General features: G+C 37.6%; 3 protein-coding genes across 10 annotated transcripts in view; 1 reads left to right on the top strand and 2 right to left on the bottom strand.

Moving 5' to 3' along the window:
* Positions 1-848, bottom strand: part of SHOC2 (SHOC2 leucine rich repeat scaffold protein) — an 83,863-nt gene extending 83,015 nt beyond the window's left edge. The window contains exon 1 of one of the 2 annotated variants that reach the window (XM_053668640.1): positions 825-848. The gene's annotated coding sequence lies outside the window, so the exon portion shown is untranslated. Of the gene's footprint in view, positions 1-101; positions 184-824 lie in introns of those variants that run through there. The other variant, XM_037165614.2, reaches the window with a different exon arrangement.
* BBIP1 (BBSome interacting protein 1) lies at positions 413-13,837 on the top strand. 4 transcript variants are annotated; one of them, XM_053668642.1, is made up of 5 exons: positions 414-678; positions 1,596-1,703; positions 8,831-8,952; positions 12,716-12,790; positions 13,551-13,837. In XM_053668642.1, exons 4-5 carry the CDS (start codon positions 12,745-12,747, stop codon positions 13,706-13,708), a joined length of 204 nt encoding a protein of 67 aa, XP_053524617.1. In that variant the 5' UTR covers positions 414-678; positions 1,596-1,703; positions 8,831-8,952; positions 12,716-12,744; the 3' UTR covers positions 13,709-13,837. The 4 variants fall into 4 exon arrangements, with proteins under 4 accessions (XP_037021514.1, XP_037021515.1, XP_053524617.1 ...); XM_037165619.2 differs by lacking the exon at positions 8,831-8,952 and having other exon boundaries at positions 413-678; XM_053668643.1 differs by lacking the exon at positions 1,596-1,703.
* Positions 13,819-19,338, bottom strand: part of PDCD4 (programmed cell death 4) — a 30,520-nt gene continuing 25,000 nt past the window's right edge. For all 4 annotated transcript variants that reach the window (XM_037165617.2, XM_037165616.2, XM_053668641.1 and 1 more), the window contains 4 exons: positions 18,270-18,377; positions 17,928-18,038; positions 16,992-17,131; positions 13,819-14,550 (listed from right to left, as the gene is read on the bottom strand). In XM_037165617.2, the coding sequence (XP_037021512.1) occupies positions 14,490-14,550; positions 16,992-17,131; positions 17,928-18,038; positions 18,270-18,377 (420 nt within the window). In that variant the 3' untranslated portion in view covers positions 13,819-14,489. The remainder of the gene's footprint in view (positions 14,551-16,991; positions 17,132-17,927; positions 18,039-18,269; positions 18,378-19,338) is intronic.

Below are 19,338 nucleotides of genomic sequence, written 5' to 3'. Positions count from 1 at the left end.
GCCTCCCCCTGCCGACGGTCAGCCGACTGCCCGACGGGCAGGAAGGAAGGCAGAAAGAACCGACCCACGGACACCCTCCCGCCCTAGCGGCCCCGGGTTACCGTCAGGAGCCCCGACTCCGCCATCCTCCTCGCTCGCCCTCCTTCCTCCTCCTCCACCGCCTTAGAAGCGACGCTGCCCAACCGCCGCCCCCCGCCCGCCCCTCCCCCACTCGCCCCGCCCCGCCCGCTCCTCCACTCACTTTCGCTCCTACCGCGCCGCCCCACCCCTACGGCGCAGGCCGATCACTTGCTGGGGAAGAAAAACGGGCGGAGCGAGAGAAGTTGACGCTGCCCAATCAGGATGAGGCACTGGCGCCAGCGGACGAGAGTAAGGGATTGGCTCCAGCTTTCCTCTGCTTGCCCTTTTCCTTTCCTCCGCTCCCCTGCGCCCTCTCTCCCGCCCACTGGGCGCCGCTGGCTAGCCTGGTCACAGAGTAAGCCTCCAGCAGGGTAGAGTGACAACTCTCAATCGGAAGTTACCGCTGAAGCCAAAGTAGCCATAACTGATAATGGCAACAGGAGTTGTTTTTTTTTTTCCCCCCCTTGGCCTCGCGTCTCCGGTGTGACGTAGTTTTCCCTTCGCCCAATCCCTCCGTTGCCTGGGCAACAGTTGAGCCGTCTGGGAAGAGAATTACCTGTAAGTAGACCCGAAATGGAACCAAAGGTGACCAGACGTCCCTTGTTAGACAAGTTAATTAATATTCCGGATTATTTGCCTGGGATGGGGGAGAGGAGGGAGCAGGTTTCCTGGCCCTTAGTTTGCTTGGACGTCTGGTCACTTACCTAGGTGGACAAGAGTTTAGAGCTCCAATAATTTCTGTTCTGCCCGGAAGTTGCGTTTGGCACTTCTGCAAGGGGTCGTGGCGGAAGGGTGGGGAAAGTGTGCGCCCCCCGCGCCCCAGGGGGTGCCCATTCCAACTGGAGTAGCTAAGTGAAGTGAGTGTCCCTCGGCCTCGACCAGTGGTGTAGGCCTGGGCCGGACAGTCCTTGGGAGACAGTGTCGCAGAAGCAAGCGGGACTCAAAGCCGCTTCCGCTGGAAGAAGCTTTTCTTTCCGGGCTCGCCAGGCGGCGGCCCGCCCTCTTTCCACCCCTCTGAGGCTCCCTGTCGGGCGAGGCCGCTGTACCGGCCCCCTTCGCCCTGCTGCAGTCCGCCGGGACCCGTGGGGCCTGGACACGGGCCGCGGACGGAGAACCTAACTCCGACCTGAAGCTCCTCACCACGCCCCCACAAGTGCCTATTAAGAACTTTCAATCCCTGACTTTTGAAGAACTAAGGAGCTTGAGAACATCATTTTCCCTTCTCAGCTATAAAGGAAAAGGATGGTCCCCCACCACTGCAGCAACACCTCTCGGCCTTGCTTGCCAGCCTCCACATTCTGAATTTTCTCCCTCCCTTCTCTCTTGAGGGTTTGTCAGCATTGACTGCAGTTCTGTCCTGATCATGCATGCCTACAGTTTATTAAACAATTTAATGTTTGTGAATATCTATAAAAATACAGAATTAGTTTTATATGGATTCTAAAGACAAGAGTGTCACACACTATTTCATGTAGTTCGTTCTGTAGGCTTGAATCAAAAATTGTCAATCATTTTGGTAATACCGGGTTGGATGCTTAAAGCTACCTAAAGCTGTGGAGGAAAAAGACCAGAAGAACTTTCAGGTAAACTGAAACTTGTTTAACAAGCCTATCTTCTTAATTTCTACTTCATATTCCAGCCCAAATGAACTACTTGTTTATTCCAAGGTTAATCACCCAAGCACCAGCTTTTTGTGATTCTTTGTCCATGTCCTGGTTTTCCTTGGACATACGTTTCCAGATTCTCCCCAGCAGGAAGTAATTTTCTCTGAGTTTACCTAGCACTTTTTGTATCTTATGTGACAGACTATATAACAGCTGCTTCATGTTCTTAGCTTCACTATTGTGCGATGTCTAAATAGAATGGTATCAGATTCATCCGCCTATTATTTTATCCTGAACCTATATTTTGGTAAGTATTGAAAGATTGAATTTTGAGATGTCTCCTGGATGCCCAAGACACTACCAGCAAAGTTTTACAGAACTTCAGTTTATCAGAAATTCAGCATCTTCTCTATTACTCAACCATTTCTTAGGCTTCCCTTCTGAAGATTTCAAACATGATCTTTTCCCTCAATTTTTTTATTAAAAGAAATATTCAAACATTTAAGAAGTTGAAAGAATACAATAAACTTTTATATGTCTTTCCTAGGTCCACCAGTTGTTAACATTTTGCCATATTTGTTTCATCCCATCCCACACACTTTCATTGTCACTGAACCATTCAGCAGTAGGTTGCAGACACCTATTGTTAAGTAGACACTCCTAAATTTCCAATCTGTGTTTCCTAAGAATTATAAAGTTCTGCAAAACACGGTATCATTACAACTGAGGAAATTAATAATTCTGTAATATTTAAAATCCAGTCTATGTAAATTTTCTCATTTGACCCAAGAATATCTTTATATCTTCTCCATCCTCCTGGCAAAAAGGAAAAGAAAAATCAGAATCCAGTCAAGGTTTTTGCATTGTGTTGGATATTGTAACTCTTCATCCTTAGTGTAGAATAGTTGTTCCCCCATTCTTTGTTTTCCCTTGTTACATCAGTATTTTGAAGAGTTCTGACCAGGGTCTTTGTCTCCTTTATTTTTTTCTTATAAATCAGAAGTTGGTTTAGAGACTTGATTAGCTTCTATTTCACATTTTTTGCATTGCTTCACAGTAGTCATACTGTAGGCCTTCTCAAATGTAGCTACATCTACCATGGATTTGAATCCATTCCATTTCTTAGCACACTCATCTCCTATGGCATCTTTCAAAGAGTTTAGCATTTAATCTTGTTTGCATGGAGTATGTGTTAGTGCTTTGGACTGGCAACATAGACTGCTTAGCTTTAATAAAGTGTTGCTGCTACTTTGCCTACACATAGAGTTAATGCAATGCAATCTGCAGCACAGTACTGATGTCAGCATAGTTTCATGAGTTTCAGCTCGTGGCACCCTGAGGACTGTTGATGAAAACATGTGTGGGCCTTGCAGTTCAAATACATGTGAATCTTGATGTTATCAAAGCAAATACCAAGGCAACTGCTGGCCATCTGGCCACATTCCAATTTAGGCAATGTTATTTGTCCCCCTGAAATTTTCTTGCAAGAAAGAAAGTTGGTCCTCGTGTTCTTGTGATAGCTTTTTGGTAACATTCATCAAAGCCATTTAAAAATTACAAAATCAAGGTTGTACTTAACAGTACATTAGGGAAATTCTCTGCCCAATGGATAGCAAAGTTCTTGCAGAATTTGCTTCATAATCAGAAGAGAAAAACTTCCAAAACTGCCAAGCTCAGTACTCCTCATATCCTACACTTATATTTGATCATAAAAGATAAGTGAAAGAAAGAAAATATACTTAAGGGAGCAGAAGGAAATGCTCTGGGAGGGCAGAAATTGAAAGGTAAGTGATACACTCCATCAGTCACTTCTTTTTGTGTGGAAGGAATTTTGCTCATGTGGGACTATGAAAAGAATTTAAGTTGACTGCAGATTCAAGTAAGGCAATTAAGACCACAGAATTTAGAATCAGACCTGGGCTTCAGGAACAGGGCCATTCACTAGCCGGTGACTTTGGACAGTTGACTGATTCTATTTATCCTCTATTAAATTGAGCCATAAAATCCCTTAGTATTGTTGAACAGAATGACTTAACTATATATAAAGTGCTTTAACCAGGTATATAGCTCATGGTATGTAGTCACTGTGTGGTAGCTATTACTAAGAACTTCTTAGTCCAATTTGGGCACATAGTAGGGATGGAATATTTATTGGGTGAGAATGAATCTAAGATAGCATTCTCCAAGTTCCATGTAGGGAACTAAATAAAATAGAGATTCTGATTCTGAGAGTCTGCAGAAAAATCTATATTTTTTTAATAATTGTCCAGAGAATTTAGATGCAGGTGATCTGAAGATCAATCCCATTCCTTAAATACTGTTGAAATAGATATCTCAGATGCTGAGAATGTGAAAAAGTTCTTCAGATACTTTTTAAAAAGGTTAATAGCTAACATTTTTAGGACCACTTTCTAGTATTGTATTTTAAGATAGGAAAAAATACTAGAAAAAGACATTCTGCATGAGTAGGATGTTGTGTCATTTTCTACTTGCTGAGTAGTAGTTTCTACTACTGGAGTATACCAAAAGCAATGCCAGGTTCACCCAGGAAGAACTGTTCCTGTTCTTCAGCCTCGGCACATTCCAGAAGCTAGACACCACACATTTTATTCACATGAGTCTGGATTAATTAGCCAAACAGAGCATGTTGAAACATTTTTCCACCAGGAGATACCCAGTAGCAAAACAGAATACTGTGGTTTCCAACTACATGACATAATGACGTTATTTGGCACTTCCGGATGAACATTATCAATCCAGATTAGGCATTCTGCTAGCATGTGGGTAGCCACTTGATTGAGAGTGGGCATCACTACACTGTGTCTGCTGGAAAACACTTTCTTTTCGAGCTCCCTCTTTTCCCTTTTTCTCGTGTTTGTTTACACTCAGAAATCTGCGTTTGAAAATTATTCTAGTAATTAACCACAAATCTTGGATAAGACAAAATATTTTTTAAATTTTGCCATTTTTCCCACCATTCCTTCTACTCCCATCCACATGACCTTTGCTGTCCAGTTTGAATTCACTTAAAAGGAACTTACTAAATATTCACACAAGAAAAAGGTCTTTTTCCTTTACATAAACAGTATTTCTTTTGGTGTCTTCTTTGGTTCCTAGATTGTATTTTTGCTACTTAGTATCCATTAATTATAAAATAGGCTAGGGCACACAATATGTTGTAGTGGCTCTGCGTTTTACTGAAGTTGCAATCACGTGCCTGTCGTGGCTGGGCAGGTAAGGGAAAGGGAATTAACACCCTGTAGTGGAAACTGGCGGACTCCCCATGCTCATCTACGTGGGGTATCACTTCCCAGCCCTAGCCAAGGTTTGCCATGTGGGAATACAGGCCTGCGGTGTCATATTTGTCAAGAGGATCTGAAATGTGGACTTTATATGAAATCTGATTTTAGAACGTGGCAGCACACGCTCTTGAAGAGTAAATTAAGTAAAACAGATTTTAAAAGGAAAACACCTTCATGCTGTCTTATAGGTACCGTGGTATTGATGAGGATTCAAAGAAGTTTGAGTTAAAAGGTACTTAATGGGAAATCTGGGACACATCCTTTAATATAGTGATATGAAAATCAGACCTGGAATAGTAAGTGTCACGCTATATTTCCACACACTTTCACATCTACTTTTCACGTGAACTTTGAAACCCAGCACAGATAACAAACATGTTTTTTTTGTGTGTGAGAAAATAATACTTTTCATTGGTTAAGAAATGTATCCAAGATCATACAGTTAGCAGTAGAGCCAGAATACAAGCCTATAGCCCAGTTTAAATAACGTATGAATGTGGTAGTTAGGAAAAAATGAAACAAACTCCAGTACAAGTTTGGTTTAAATCATACATTGGATTTTACTGTTACGGCTTACTTAAAATATTTGGAACCCTAGAGAACTCTGAAGCATTTAAATTCAAACTTTAAAATGGGGTTTTGTACAGTAAGGATAAGCCAATGAGTTTTAGATGAATGAAGGGATGTATAAATTATGAGGGAGTTAACAGCTGGTTAGAAGTGGTAGGAACACATGGAGGATAACCATGGATACACTGACCCATGAAGTGGCTCCTTGGGGCACCTAGCAAAGGTTATGAATGGATTAAGGAGACTAGTACAACCCAGGAGGACCGTTTTTAAAGCATCCAAATACTGTCCTGAGCATTTTTGGAGACTAAGACTTGGCTTTGGCACCCAGAGTGTTTTAATTTTGATACTTCTGATCTATAGTATATAACGCTTTGAGTTGCCAGGAGATGAATTTGGATTTTAGTCATCTCTTTCTCTGTCTGCCCCCCCCATATGACTGAAGCCTGCATTTTCCAGATGCCCAGATGAAACTAAGGCACAACCTAAAGCTAATAGGTTTTTTAAAAGATTTTATTTATCTTTAGAGGGGAAGGGAAGGAGAGGAGAAAAATATCAATGTATGGTTGCCTCTCATACATCCCCTGCTGGGAACTGGCCTGCAACCCAGGTATGTGCCCTGACTGGGAATCAAACCACGATCCTTTGGTTCGCAGGCCCACTCTCAATCCACTGAGCTACACCAGCCTGGCAAAGGTAATAGTTTTGTCCAGCTCTTTAATCCATGATCTTGGTCACATCATATTATATATCTTGAAAATATATATACATATATACACACACACACAAACTTGTATGTTTAAAATATTGTGTATTTCTAAGCTTGAGATTTTAAATTTTCCAGTAGTATCTTTTAAAAACTAGTAACTAATGCTATACACAAAATCCACAGACTAAAAGCAGTATTTTTCCTGCTGAATTTCTTTGAGGGGAGTATCAAACATGACATCTGCAATGCTGAATCCTCAAGAAGTGAGTGAGAAGGGAAAACCACATGTTGGTTAGAGCCATACATTAGTCTGATTTTGACACAATTCCAGAAGATTGCAATGCTTCTAGTCAGTATGCTGCACTTACATTTTTATTGTGAGGTTTACTGTTTCATTTTACATTCATCCTCCTTTGTAAAGGTCATCAGCGGCTTCAAAACTGCCCATTTTGGCAGAAAAAGATTGTATTATGTTAACCTTCACTAGCTTCTACACACCATAGTCTGCTCTCCTATCTAACATCATCTGAAATGGTGGGTGTTCCTGCAGTGAGGCACCATACTAAATCCATTTGGGGGGCGTCTGGCCATGCCTACAGATGCAGCATAGAGAAAACTGAAGAGACCAGGCTTTGGAGTCAGACAGGAGTTCAAGTCCTGTTTCTCTGCTCACCAACTACATGATATTGGACAAGATAACTTTTCCTAGACCGGGTTTGAGTCTGTTAAACTTAATATGTACATATGAGGAGATGCATCGGGAGGTGGGTAAATGGGTAATTCAATTCCAAAATTAACTCTTAGGGTAAAAGTTATTTGCAAAATTACTACAGAAATCCCTTAAAATGTCTATGTAGTTAGAATATATAATTTTGTACTAAAACACCATGCTGTTATTCTTAAGCAAACTAAAATTTAAGAGCCACTATGCTATACTCAAGGAAAGAAACTAAAATAGATTTCTGGATATTGAAACTATTCTTCCTTTAAGATAACTTTTAAGACAATATGGGTGTAAAGGAGATGAGTGGACAATTATAAAGTCTTCCTGCTTTCTGTAGGTTTTTCTTGTTTTATTAACATGCCTCAATAACTCTTAATACATGTCTCTGTAATGGTGTAACAACAGTAAGAGTCACTGAAATGCACTGAGCTTTTACCATGTGCTAAGGACTGGTCTAATGGCTTTACATGAATTATGTTATTTAATACATCAGTGCTATTATAATCTTTACCAATTAAACTGAGGCTTTGAAAATTAACTTGTTTCAATGACTAATCTGACTCCAGATCCTTCTGTTAGATACTACACTATGTTCTTATCTCTCTTTACCACCATCTACCATCCTTCTACATCCTTAATTGAGATCGTGTCCATTTCTGTAGCTTAAACTACTGTACTTTTGACTCTGTGAGCCTCCAGTCCTTTTTAACTGCCTATTGGACTTCCACTCTCAGTGGGGCTGAACCTAATTCATGGTCTTTACACGTTCCTCCTGTTTCTCCTGTGTTCCCAACTTGAGTTAATACCTGCAACCATCCACTCAAACAAGTTAGCTTGAAATCTCAGTCAACTCTGATCATTTCCTTATCACCAAGAGAGTGTGGGGGACAGAGCAGGTGGCAATAGGGGGTTTAAATCTCAACTCCATATAAGCCTTGAATACCTCATTATTTTCTCTTAATGCCTGTTATCATAGCTTTTGTTCATACCCTTATCACCTTACCTTACCAACAATTATAGCTTCCTTACTAATCTTGCCTACCTTCTTTTCCTTTTTATCTAGAACGTCTTTCCAAAAAATGAGAAGTCACAGGCCCACTCAGAGCCATCCAAATAGCTCCCTCCGGTCTATGAAGTTCAAACTCCAAGTCCTGGCAGTTGAGATGGAGCATGACGGGCCTCCACCTGGCCAGTCCCACCGCAGTACATACATACACTGTGTGGACACCATTCCCATTTCCTTGGGCTTTTTTTAATGCTTCTTTCTTTGAACATATTTTTCACTTTGTTTAGAACACCCTCCCCTAGCTACACAACCACCTCTCGTCATAGTAAACCCCATTCATTCTTCTAGGACTAGTTCACATCATGTGCAGTAATTCTTCACAGACTAGCCACTGTCACTTATCCTGAGCCACGTCATTCATGCTTTTGGTTTCATAAGGCACAGTAGCTATGCTTCTATTAAACTATATTATATTCCATTGTAACTATTTATTTACATGTGTTTCTCCTCAATCTCACCTCCCCCAAATTCTTCAAGGAGAGGAACTGGTTCTTATGCACTATATCTCCCTCATTTAGCTGTGGCTGGCACATTATGGACATTTCCTATCTTTGTTGAAAGAAAAAATCTGTTTGCATAGGCACATATCCCAAATTCCACTTCTATTTACTCTCCACTCTGACAGAATAATTCTCGCCACCAAAAACAGTATATTTTTCTACTCCAGTCTTTACTGCTCAATGTTCCCATCCAAAGTTCTATCCTTAACATATAGCCATTAACTTTTTTTTTTAGATTTTATTTATTTTTAAAGAGAAGAGAAGGGAAAGAGAGGAAGAGAAACATCTACGTGAAAGAGAAACATCAGTTGGCTGCCTCTCACACGCCCCTGACCAGGAACTTGACCCTCAACCCAGGCATGTACCCTGACTGGGAATGGAACCAGTGACATTTTGTTTTACAGGGCAGCATTCAATCCACTGAGCCACCCCAGCCATGGCCATAACTTTCTTTTTTATGTTCAGTAATTATTTTATTAATGTGTCGTTTTTTACCAGTTTTTCACTAATTGTAACTCAATTCAAGATTTTTTCATTTATATTTTTTGTAGCAGAGAAGTATAGTAGGATGATCATTAAAATGTATGCAAGCATGAAAATGCATTACATTAAAATGGATTAGAAATAGATCCAGGGAGAAAATGTAAATATCTAAAAAATAAATTATTCCTTCTAAAAATTAATAGATGGTGATAGCTATTGAAGTGAAAAGTATATTGGATATACTTTTCAAAGACTTATTTTTAAGTATGCTGGAAATAACATCCTTTATAACTATTTAAACTTACAACAAATTTGTGTGTCAATTTACAAATATGTAAAGAAGTACATAGTTTTTCTACCTAGTTTTTCGAAATCTCAGGGGATTATGAAAGCATAAAATCTGAGGGACACCAATATATATCCTCAAGGATCAGATGCACGCTTCACTGCTCTTATCTACTCCCACACCCAAAATTTAGTTTGATTACCACACTAAATCACCCTATTTTTAGCTTACACTAGTTGTAATCGACGTGTATGATTGATTTAAAGCAGTAATCCTTCCTAGACTTAAGTGTCTTTCAATTCTGACTCCTGGCTTAGTAAAATATTTCATGTCAGACTTGGTTTCCCTTCAGATTCTTCTAAGTTTAGACATCCAGCTCAAATGGCTTTCCTTACTTTGTCCCGTCTTTCAAATGCACTACCCATCTAAACCCATTATCTCTAGGAGAGATTACAAACTAAAGGAACCATGGGAGAAAAGGAAGCAGCACATTATTTTCTAATTACCCAGACCAAGAGCTTCAAAAACTGATTTAACACTACATTCTCCACAAGCAGTATCATTTAAAAATCTGGCATAGTAATCCATTGTATGCCTGTTCCATAACTTAACCCTTGACATATTGAACATTTTGCTAGTCCCTACGTGCTTTATGAAGCACTGTTATATCGTTATACATTCATGCTTTGTTTCTTTAGAGTTCAATACCAGAATGTTTGGGTCAAAGAAATGTGCATATTTAGTTTTCGTAAAATACTACAAAGTGGCTACTACAAAATATCCCTCTAAAAGAGCTGTACAGATAAACCCACCCAATCATGGAGAGCACCGATTTCTCTGTACCTTCCCTAAATGCAAACACTAACAGGCTTTTGACTTTTTTTATGATTTTGAGAGACATAACATACGCACCAAATGAGAAAATTTTACCTTAATGAGGCCCAAGTGACTTCCCTATTTAAATTGCAATACCGAGACCCCCAGCATTCCTATATCCCCTTAAACTATTTTATTTTCTTATAGCACATACTATCTTCTAGCATTCTATTATTTCTCTCTTACTCTAGTCTGTAAGCTCCAAAAGGGCAAAGTTTTTGTTTTTTGTCTATTTTGTTCACTAATGACCAGCGTATGGCACATGGTAGACACGTATTTATTGAACTGAATGACTTGGCAGCTGTATGATAAACATGAATTTCAGCCATAGCTGGTATTTCTCCTATCTGCCTCCGGTATTACACACATCTTACCAATAAGAAAGTACTCTTAGAAGCAGCCACACAGCTCCTTATGGCACGTTACAGCACACAAATCACCCACCTTTGGCTATTAGCAATCCATCTGGACAACGAAATGTTCTTTCCTACCCTGACTCCCCGGGCAGTTGATTAACAAGTCAATTAGCCTTGCCAGTGTGGCCATCCAGCCACCACCATGCTTATTTTAGCAGTTCCCTTCCTGGGAACTGCTCTCTTGCCAATGCATAGTGGGGACTAGGAACAAGAACCAGCCTTAGTAAAGCAGACATTCCACCCAGGCAGGTGATAGCACCAGTCCCCATACCCCTTCCTATACCAATGGCAACTGAGAACTAAGGTTTGGTAGAGAGCACCGGGTTTCACTGTTTTCCTGAGGCCACATTTTGGGTGTGGAAGAGGTATATAGACTAGAGAAAGCAAAGGATAGTGATTGAATTCTGGGTGGCTGGCACTGCTAATCTATAAAATAGCTAAGAGGTGGTTTGGGGCACCCACCAGTTTAGCATTTTGGTGATAAAAATATCTGGTAATACAAAAACATTTATCTATTATTCCCTTAACATTTATCAACCGAATATACAGGATATACACCTGTACTGTATATCCTCCCCTTCAGTAGCATGTCCTGTCAGATGAGGTCCATGTAAGAGCCTAATGCATGTTTTCATTGTGGTTATCTTGGTGAGGATGCATGTGATTTTGGTTATATACAGGCTAATCAGGAATCTGCAATGTTGTTAGCCTTCAACATAATCTGGGGAAAAAAAGGGGAAATGATCACTATGTACCTACCATTGGCAGGCCTAAATACTAGAAGAAAAAAATGTGGCAAGAGTTGTGCACTCTAAGGAAATAACATACATATGGCATATTTATCTCACATTCCAGTTAGGAGTTGCTTTATTCCTGGCCCATTCCCTAATCTTCACTCCTGGAAAAAGCAGCAAAGGGTAAAGTTGCTGTGTAGATGTTCCAGAATAGAAATTTGAATGAGGGGGAAGAGGCTAGGTGAATGAAGAGCAGAAAACTTTTACTAGGAAGGTGAACATAGTAGTGGAGTGGGAATAACTAAGACCAGAAGCAGCTCCACTTGATTACAACTCATTTGCAATGGATGGTTAAGGCAGGTGGCAGGCCAGCATCACCACTTTACAAACAATATATCTTTTGTGCTGGTTGATGTTGTGAAAGACACACGGCAAGGATGCATCAGTATGGCAAAATATCATAAAATGGGTGGAACTGTCTGGAGCAGCACATGTTTAGAAAGAGATCATGCTACAAATTACATCCAGAACACCTTGAAAATATATATATATAAAAAACATAGCTGTAATCTGGGATGTAACAGAACAAATGTCATCAGCTAGAAATGGCATATATGTTGGAATAGTCCTAATGTAATAAACAAGGGTGTTTGTGGGTACTTTAGCATATGGTATTTTTGCATTGAGGGAAATAGAAAATTGAAAGCGTACTTCAACTTGTTCAAGATTTAATTTCACGTTTGTTGCTTCCTTAGAACCTGCAGCTGTGCAGCCAAGTAACATCCTTAGGATACTTTTTGTCATATAGCAAAAGGGTTAAAGTATAAGAAACCAGCTGTTAGCTATTGAGAGAAGTGAGAAAGTTAGGAAACGTTTACCTTCTACCTCATTCTTTCCCTACCACTTACCACCTCCCAAATGGTCATGTTATTTAAGTTAGGCACTGAGATGCTATCAGTACATCAAGGTGGCTGCACATAAATGCTCTTATTTTTCCTCAGCTAGTACCTACTATATAATTACCACTGTCTAAAACACAAGCTCTACAAATTTTTCACAAGGGGGGAATGTAGAATATGCAGCCTTCCAATTAACACCACTACTGACTAGTGAAAGTTGACCAGATCTAGATGCTTATATGAACTATCTCAACCTTGTTTCAATTAAAAGATCCACAGGAAATTAAGGGGGAAAAAATATACAAGGATAAGTAGTTCATTTTTTATGTGAATTGTGATTTTACTTCTTAAATTACAATGGAAATATCTCAAGCAATATGTTGGGAAATCCATTCTTGAATAATACTAATACTTGATTTCTCATAGAAGGAAAAACTGTATCCAACAATTCAGATATGGCAGAAGTGAAGTCCATGTTCCGGGAAGTTCTTCCAAAACAAGGTATTTAAATCATAAGTACTTAGATCACAGAATATTATGGGGACCTAAAAAAGTAATCGGCAGTGCCACATAGTAGGCTCAAAAGCTAAAAATATGAAACTACTGTGTTATGTATCCCACATTTACTGTCCAATTCTACTGTGCTTCTTTCAGGAGTAGGTTGTCAAGAAGTAATCCATCACTTTTTTATTTTTCCTAGTAAAAAGGTGAAAGTGTTGTTTCTTAAACCTAGAAATCCTATTCACACTCAGGTTACAATACTAAATTTTCAATGAAAAAGAACTCATTTTATATTATGGTGGATAATTACAGAGTTCTTTTTCATTGAAAACTTAGTATATAAGGTCTGAATGTGAATAAAAGAAAGAAACTGCAATCAAGCAATGGTAAAAAATGCTAAAGGTTTCCATTAAACATTTAGTAACTTGAGTAATTTTTAGGCACTGTGCATGTGCAAGTCTTCTTAAGCACTATGCATTTCCCGAATCTTTTCATATTGAGTATTTGACAACAAAAAGTTGTGTCCTGGGGTAGCTTAGAATCTTAGGTAGAAATTTCAAAACTTGTCTTCCTCATGAACTCTCCCTAGCATTAAAAATTTTTTTAATATATTGAAGAAATGTTACAGGGGATAAAAACTAGGAGAAACAAGAGATTTTCATTATCAAGTTTTTAGACCTCCATTCTACCTGCAAATCCAAACCACCATACAACTAGGTTATCTCAAATCAAATTAATTCTTATTTCTTTTTAAACTTAGGTCAGTTATCTGTGGAAGATATAACCACAATGGTGCTGTGTAAGCCCAAACTTTTACCCTTAAAATCTCTGACTCTGGAAAAACTGGAGAAAATGCAACAAGCAGCACAGGAAACGATTCGCCGACAAGAAATGGCAGAGAAGAACAGCAGCAAATAAGTTTGTAAGGAACACAGTTTAAACTCAGTAGGTTCAAATACACCCCCTTATGTGATTTAAAAGTTTTGAGTGAAGTTTTTTTTAAGCCTAAAATAAATGTACTCCCAATAAAGAATCGACACTGCTTCACATGTTTTATTTTGTCACATTCTCTTAGAACCGGGTTCATTTTTCCAGTTTTGTAGAAAAATAAGATGTTCCAGCCACCCTTTACTTAACTGTTTAGTCTTTTAAGACCAATCATTATGTTCCCTGGAAAGACGAATAAGTCTCATGACTAACTCATTTTCTTAAAATTCTTTAAGACAAATAACTTTTTTTTTTAATCCCAAAGCACAGTATTTCAACAGCAGCAGCCAACATGGGGTTTTAGCAGCTTAACTTTACCCCCTAAATAAAGCTTTGTATAAACCAGTGATTTTACTACAAAAACACTGTCCTTGAAAGAAAGGAATAGCAATCTGACATCAATGCAAAACTTGGAATGATTAGATCATAAACATGGCACTTAAAAAAGGTAGCTTATGAGAATATTCCACTTAACAAGTGGTTACTTTTCTTTCCCTCCTTTATACTGTCAAAAAAATAAAGAAAATAAGAAATTTAAAAAAGAATGAAAGAAAAAGAACACTTCCTTTAAAAATTTCCCTTAAAGTCTATAAAAATTTCAGAAATGCCTTGTACCCAAGTGCTTAAAAAAAAAAAAAAAGACTGTGCTAACTCTTACACTTCAGATAAATGTATATTTTTATAACATCTAAGACTGCAAGAGTTCTTATATTCAGTAGCTCTCTGGTTTAAGACGACCTCCGTCTCCTTCACTTACAAAACGTTTTCTGCCCCTGTAATGCAAAGAACATAAACATGAAAACAGATATAAATTTTGACTATAGTCCATTTAAAAAATATAAAATAGGGGTATTTCCCTTGGTATTTCCTGGTTGTTCATTAAGTTTTGAAAGGTTTTATTGTTGTTTTGAAAAGTCAGTATACCTGTAAATCTTTTGAAAAAGACTCCTTCCCTGCTACATACATATCCCAGGGTATAACTAGGACATATCAAATGAACTGCTAATCTGAGCATTTTTTAGTTTAATAAAAGCTTAATTACTGAAAGAAGTTCACTGTTCAAAGAGTAATGTAAAAAAGTTAAACTATAAATAAAGCAAACATTTGCTATTTAGAAATGTAATATTTATTTCTACTATGTCATTATTTGAAAGGTAAACAGTAAACCAAATAGGAAACAACAATATAATCTGGAATTATGCAAACTACAGCTAAGGAACCTATCTAAATACCCATGTAAAAATGTTTTTTTAAAAAAAATGTTTCAGATGTAGAAAAGACATAACCTGAATACGGAAAAATAAATCAAAATCAGAATAAAATTAATTCTAGTCTATGCCCCATTTCAGGATTTTTCTTATTTCAATCTCGAGTGGCCTTGCTCTGTACTGTAACCACATTCTAGCTATGTGTAGCAGCAACAGTCCAGGAGAAATAGTTGACCAGCAGCCTAAAGTAGGAAGTAGAAAAAGAGCTTGGGCAGAATTAGCCCTTATTCTCTGACCTTACACCAACATGCAAAGGCATTTGAGACCACTTCACCTAAATAAGCAAAAGAGAGGCAAAAAATTCAAAGTTCTATGGTATGGGATACATAAAAAGTTTAGGTATCTCTTGAAATGATACCTCAGAGTAAAGCCACAATAGAAATGATCAGTTAGACCTTTGAACAGAGACTGAAACTTAAAAAGCCAGTGCCAAGGTATAGACCCCTTTTCATACCAAGTGGAAACCAGCTATATTTGCATGAACATAAAGGTGTAGACTGTAACGTTAGGAGACCAGCTGGGGAACAAAGCAGGAAGTCTTGCCTAAGTAGACAGTTTTATTGATGTATACCACTTGGCACATCAGTACATAAAGGGTGCCATTGTCAATTAGAGTTCTGTATTTTCAAACATTTTTATCAAAGCTATAAACTGTACCTTTCACTGTTATCTTTTCTTTCTTTCTTAATGGCTCCTACTTTCTAGAACAAAGGACTCTACCAGGAAATATTTTTCTGACATTTAACACTCACATTACACTCTAATAAAAATAGGCAAAGTTTAGAAATTCTTTGATAAAAATTGTAAAAAACTTAAAATGTACAAAAAATAGACTGACATTAAGAAAATTAGCTATTACTAAAGAGTCAGATCCTAGTAGCACAAATATTGGGTTGACCAAAGTTTGTTTATTTTCTTTCAAACATGGCACAAGTAGCGCTTAGTTGTCTTTCACATCATTCAAAACAATTTCGTTCGATTGTATTTGTGACAGTTGTCTTATCAGCATGCATTTTTAAAAAAGCAACTTGTAAAAATTTGCAAATTTTTGTGTAGCCATTTTAATAATGAAGATGGGAGAAAATATGCAACATTTTCGGCATATTATTCTTTATTATTTCAAGAAAGGTAAAAAAAAAAACGCAACTGAAATGCAAAACAAATTTTGTGCAGTGTATGGAGAAGTTTCATGGTGGGCATTTCTTGTTGGACTACGCTCCACTCCACTCCACTGCCGGGTAAGACCAGCTGAAGTTGGTAGCATCAAATCAAGATACTGAGAACAAACAATATTATTCCATGCAGGAGATAGCCAACATACTCAAAATACCCAAATCAATAAAAGTTACTGGTGAAAATGAAAAAAGTGTCTTTTATTTTACGGAAAAAAAAACCATACAGATTTTTTGGCCAACCCAATATGTTACCTCCAAAGAATCTCATATACACTTCATAGTGAATTAAGATCCAATTAGCCCCAATTGTCCAAAAGGAAAATGATGGAGCAAAAGGAAGCAACACAGAGTGGAGGAATGATATTGATCTTTGAAGCCAGAGAAAGAGAAAGTCTGGATTTATCCTTGGCCCCTAACATGTGTAACCTTAGAAAAAGGTTATAATTCCTAAGCCTCCATTTTCTCATCGATGATAATATCTATGTGGAAATATTTAAACTACTTAGAACACAGCCTGGTACACAGAACCGCTCCACAAAATTGGTTTCCTTCCAGTGACTTTATGAGGTAGCTCTGTCTGGATTCACAAGGGGGCAAAATAAACGTCACCCTTTTTTCTCCATAAACACAAAATAGATGATTTTCACTCTTGAGTGGCTCCAGAAAAGATAGTATTACTTTTCTGACAGAACTGGAATAACAGGAAATTAACTTAGCCTTTTCAATCACCTCAGCTGGTATTTTAGGTTGAGAAAGTAATAAATAAAGTACCTTGAAGGACAAAGATCTCTGAGTTGTTTGGAAATTATTCCAGCCTGAAAACATTCTTCTACAAATCTCTCGAGCACAGAGTATGAATATGGGACATCCAGATTAATGTCCGGAATTTCATTATAAATTCTCTCATAACCCTAAAACAATGAAATTGTATACAGAATTATTACCCTATATAAAATATGTAACGCCTATAACTCATTACTGTCATCAAGCTATATTTAAGGCTAAATATTCTTGTAGTAAGACTGAAGTCAGATCTGAACCTTGAAAAGTACAGATAATAGGAACATTTTTTGTAGAGTTTTACTTAAAACTGTTCTCTCAACAGATCTTCATCAGATACTGGATGAATTTCTTCCCCAACTGACTTCTCTATATACAGAGGAGGGCAAAAGTAGGTTTACAGTTGTAATACAAATAAATATTACTAAGTAGTACAAGAATAAACTTTCACATACTCAAAACTGTAAGTCTATGCTTTTGCCCACCCCTGTACATGTACTGTACTTTTCAAAAATAAAAAGAACCTCACCAACATTTTAATAGCAATGCATACAATTCTAAATAGGAATAAATTACGTACTTTAAAAGTAGTTTGTTAAATGTTCATGTTTCTCTCTAGATACAAATTACCATATCTTAAAAATAGAACACTTGAAGAACCCAATCACATTTTTAAAAATATAGGTTAACATGAAAAAATTAAAATTAAAATGTAAAATAAAATACAGGTTAAAAAAGCCAATACTCTCCAAGAAATGACCACAAGAGATTCAAACATAAACACTGCCATTGAAACAAAAACAAAACTATAGACATAATACTACTAAACCTACCTAAAGAAAAATTTCATTAACAATTCACAATCTTTATTCAATTATATATTTAAGGTAGAAGCCTTAAAATTGTTCAAAATAATGTTACACTTACTCTTTTCATTTGGTCTACAGTAATGGTAGAAGATTTCCAAAGGGATTTTAATAAATCCAAAATCATCTTGAATGTACTTTCTCCAGTTGACTCCAAAACCATTACAATGGCCTAAAAATTGAATGAATGAATGTATTTTTGGTCATTAATTCATGTAAGAAACTGCTCCTAAAATGTATCAGATCCTTTCTCTTTAATACATAACTATAATCATAAAAATTTTAAAATCACTTTCTCCATTAATGTTAATTTTTAAAAAGAAAAAAGATGTATGTTATTAAAGCAGCATTAAGTGTGTAAAGGAACACAATTATTCTCTTTGGAATGTCAAAGTAATCTTACTTCATATACAAGCTCATGGTGAAAATGAGGTACTTCCAGTTCCTTAAGGCAATGTTCAGCTTCAGATATATCTCCAGAAAGTAAATACTCTTTCAGCAGCATATCAATCTATTCAATTGAAAAATTGAGATGTTTTAGATTTCTAATTTTTTAAAAAGTTGTGCTTAGCCTAAAGAATTTACTTACTCTCATTTCAATATATTACGATACATGATGAAATAGGTTAAAAATAGCTATTAATAACATATAAATTTGACATGAATGACACTATTAACAGAATTTTTCATAAAAAAGTAAATCCCCAAATTTTGTTCATAATTACAAAGAAAATGAAGTGTTTCAGTGTGTTTTAGTAAACTGAGATTTTTTAGTAACTTCAGATGTGCATGGCCTGAAGTTGAAACCATAATTCTTCAATGCTCCCTGTAAAACAAGGGATTTTAAATACCACTAGAGGGCACTAACTGAAAGTCTCAAAATGAACTTTCAAAGTCGCACCAACTCTCACTTCCATCAAGATGACCTTAAATTGCACTGGAAGCTAAAAAATGAGGCATCAGGACTTCCTTCACTAAACAGGATAAAGACTTCCATAAACTTTTCTCTGCAACTAAGAATTTGAAACCCATTATCTAAAACGTTCATCAGTAATTCAGCTTCCAGTTATACAAGGTCTGTCCAGAAAGAGTCCTGCCATTGTTAACGAACAAGAATGGTTTGCACCACGTGAATGTAACCTAGCAGCCAAGGAGAGTGGACTGGAATGCACATGTGTAAACAATGACAACTTCACTGTACTAGTCCGTGGGAATGATAGACACCACTGAGTGAGCATGTGTATTGTGTGGCCATCATATGCAAAATAAGCGAGGAGAGCCAATGATCAGATTTTGCACTAAGCTTGAATATTCTTCCACAGAAACTATTCACATGATTTAGAAGGCCACAGCCATGGACAACTGGTGGTTAGCAGCTTCATCACAACTGTGCCCACTCCGAAAAAGCTTTTTGGTGAAACATCAAACCACCCAGGTCACTCAGCCCCCCCTACAGCCCAGATTTAGTACCA

Source organism: Artibeus jamaicensis, unplaced genomic scaffold (assembly GCF_021234435.1).
Source record: "Artibeus jamaicensis isolate MK-2021 breed Jamaican fruit bat unplaced genomic scaffold, CSHL_Jam_final contig_490, whole genome shotgun sequence".
Lineage (NCBI taxonomy): Eukaryota > Metazoa > Chordata > Mammalia > Chiroptera > Phyllostomidae > Artibeus > Artibeus jamaicensis.
Note: the sequence above shows the minus strand (reverse complement) of the source record. Positions and strands in the feature narration are given on the sequence as shown.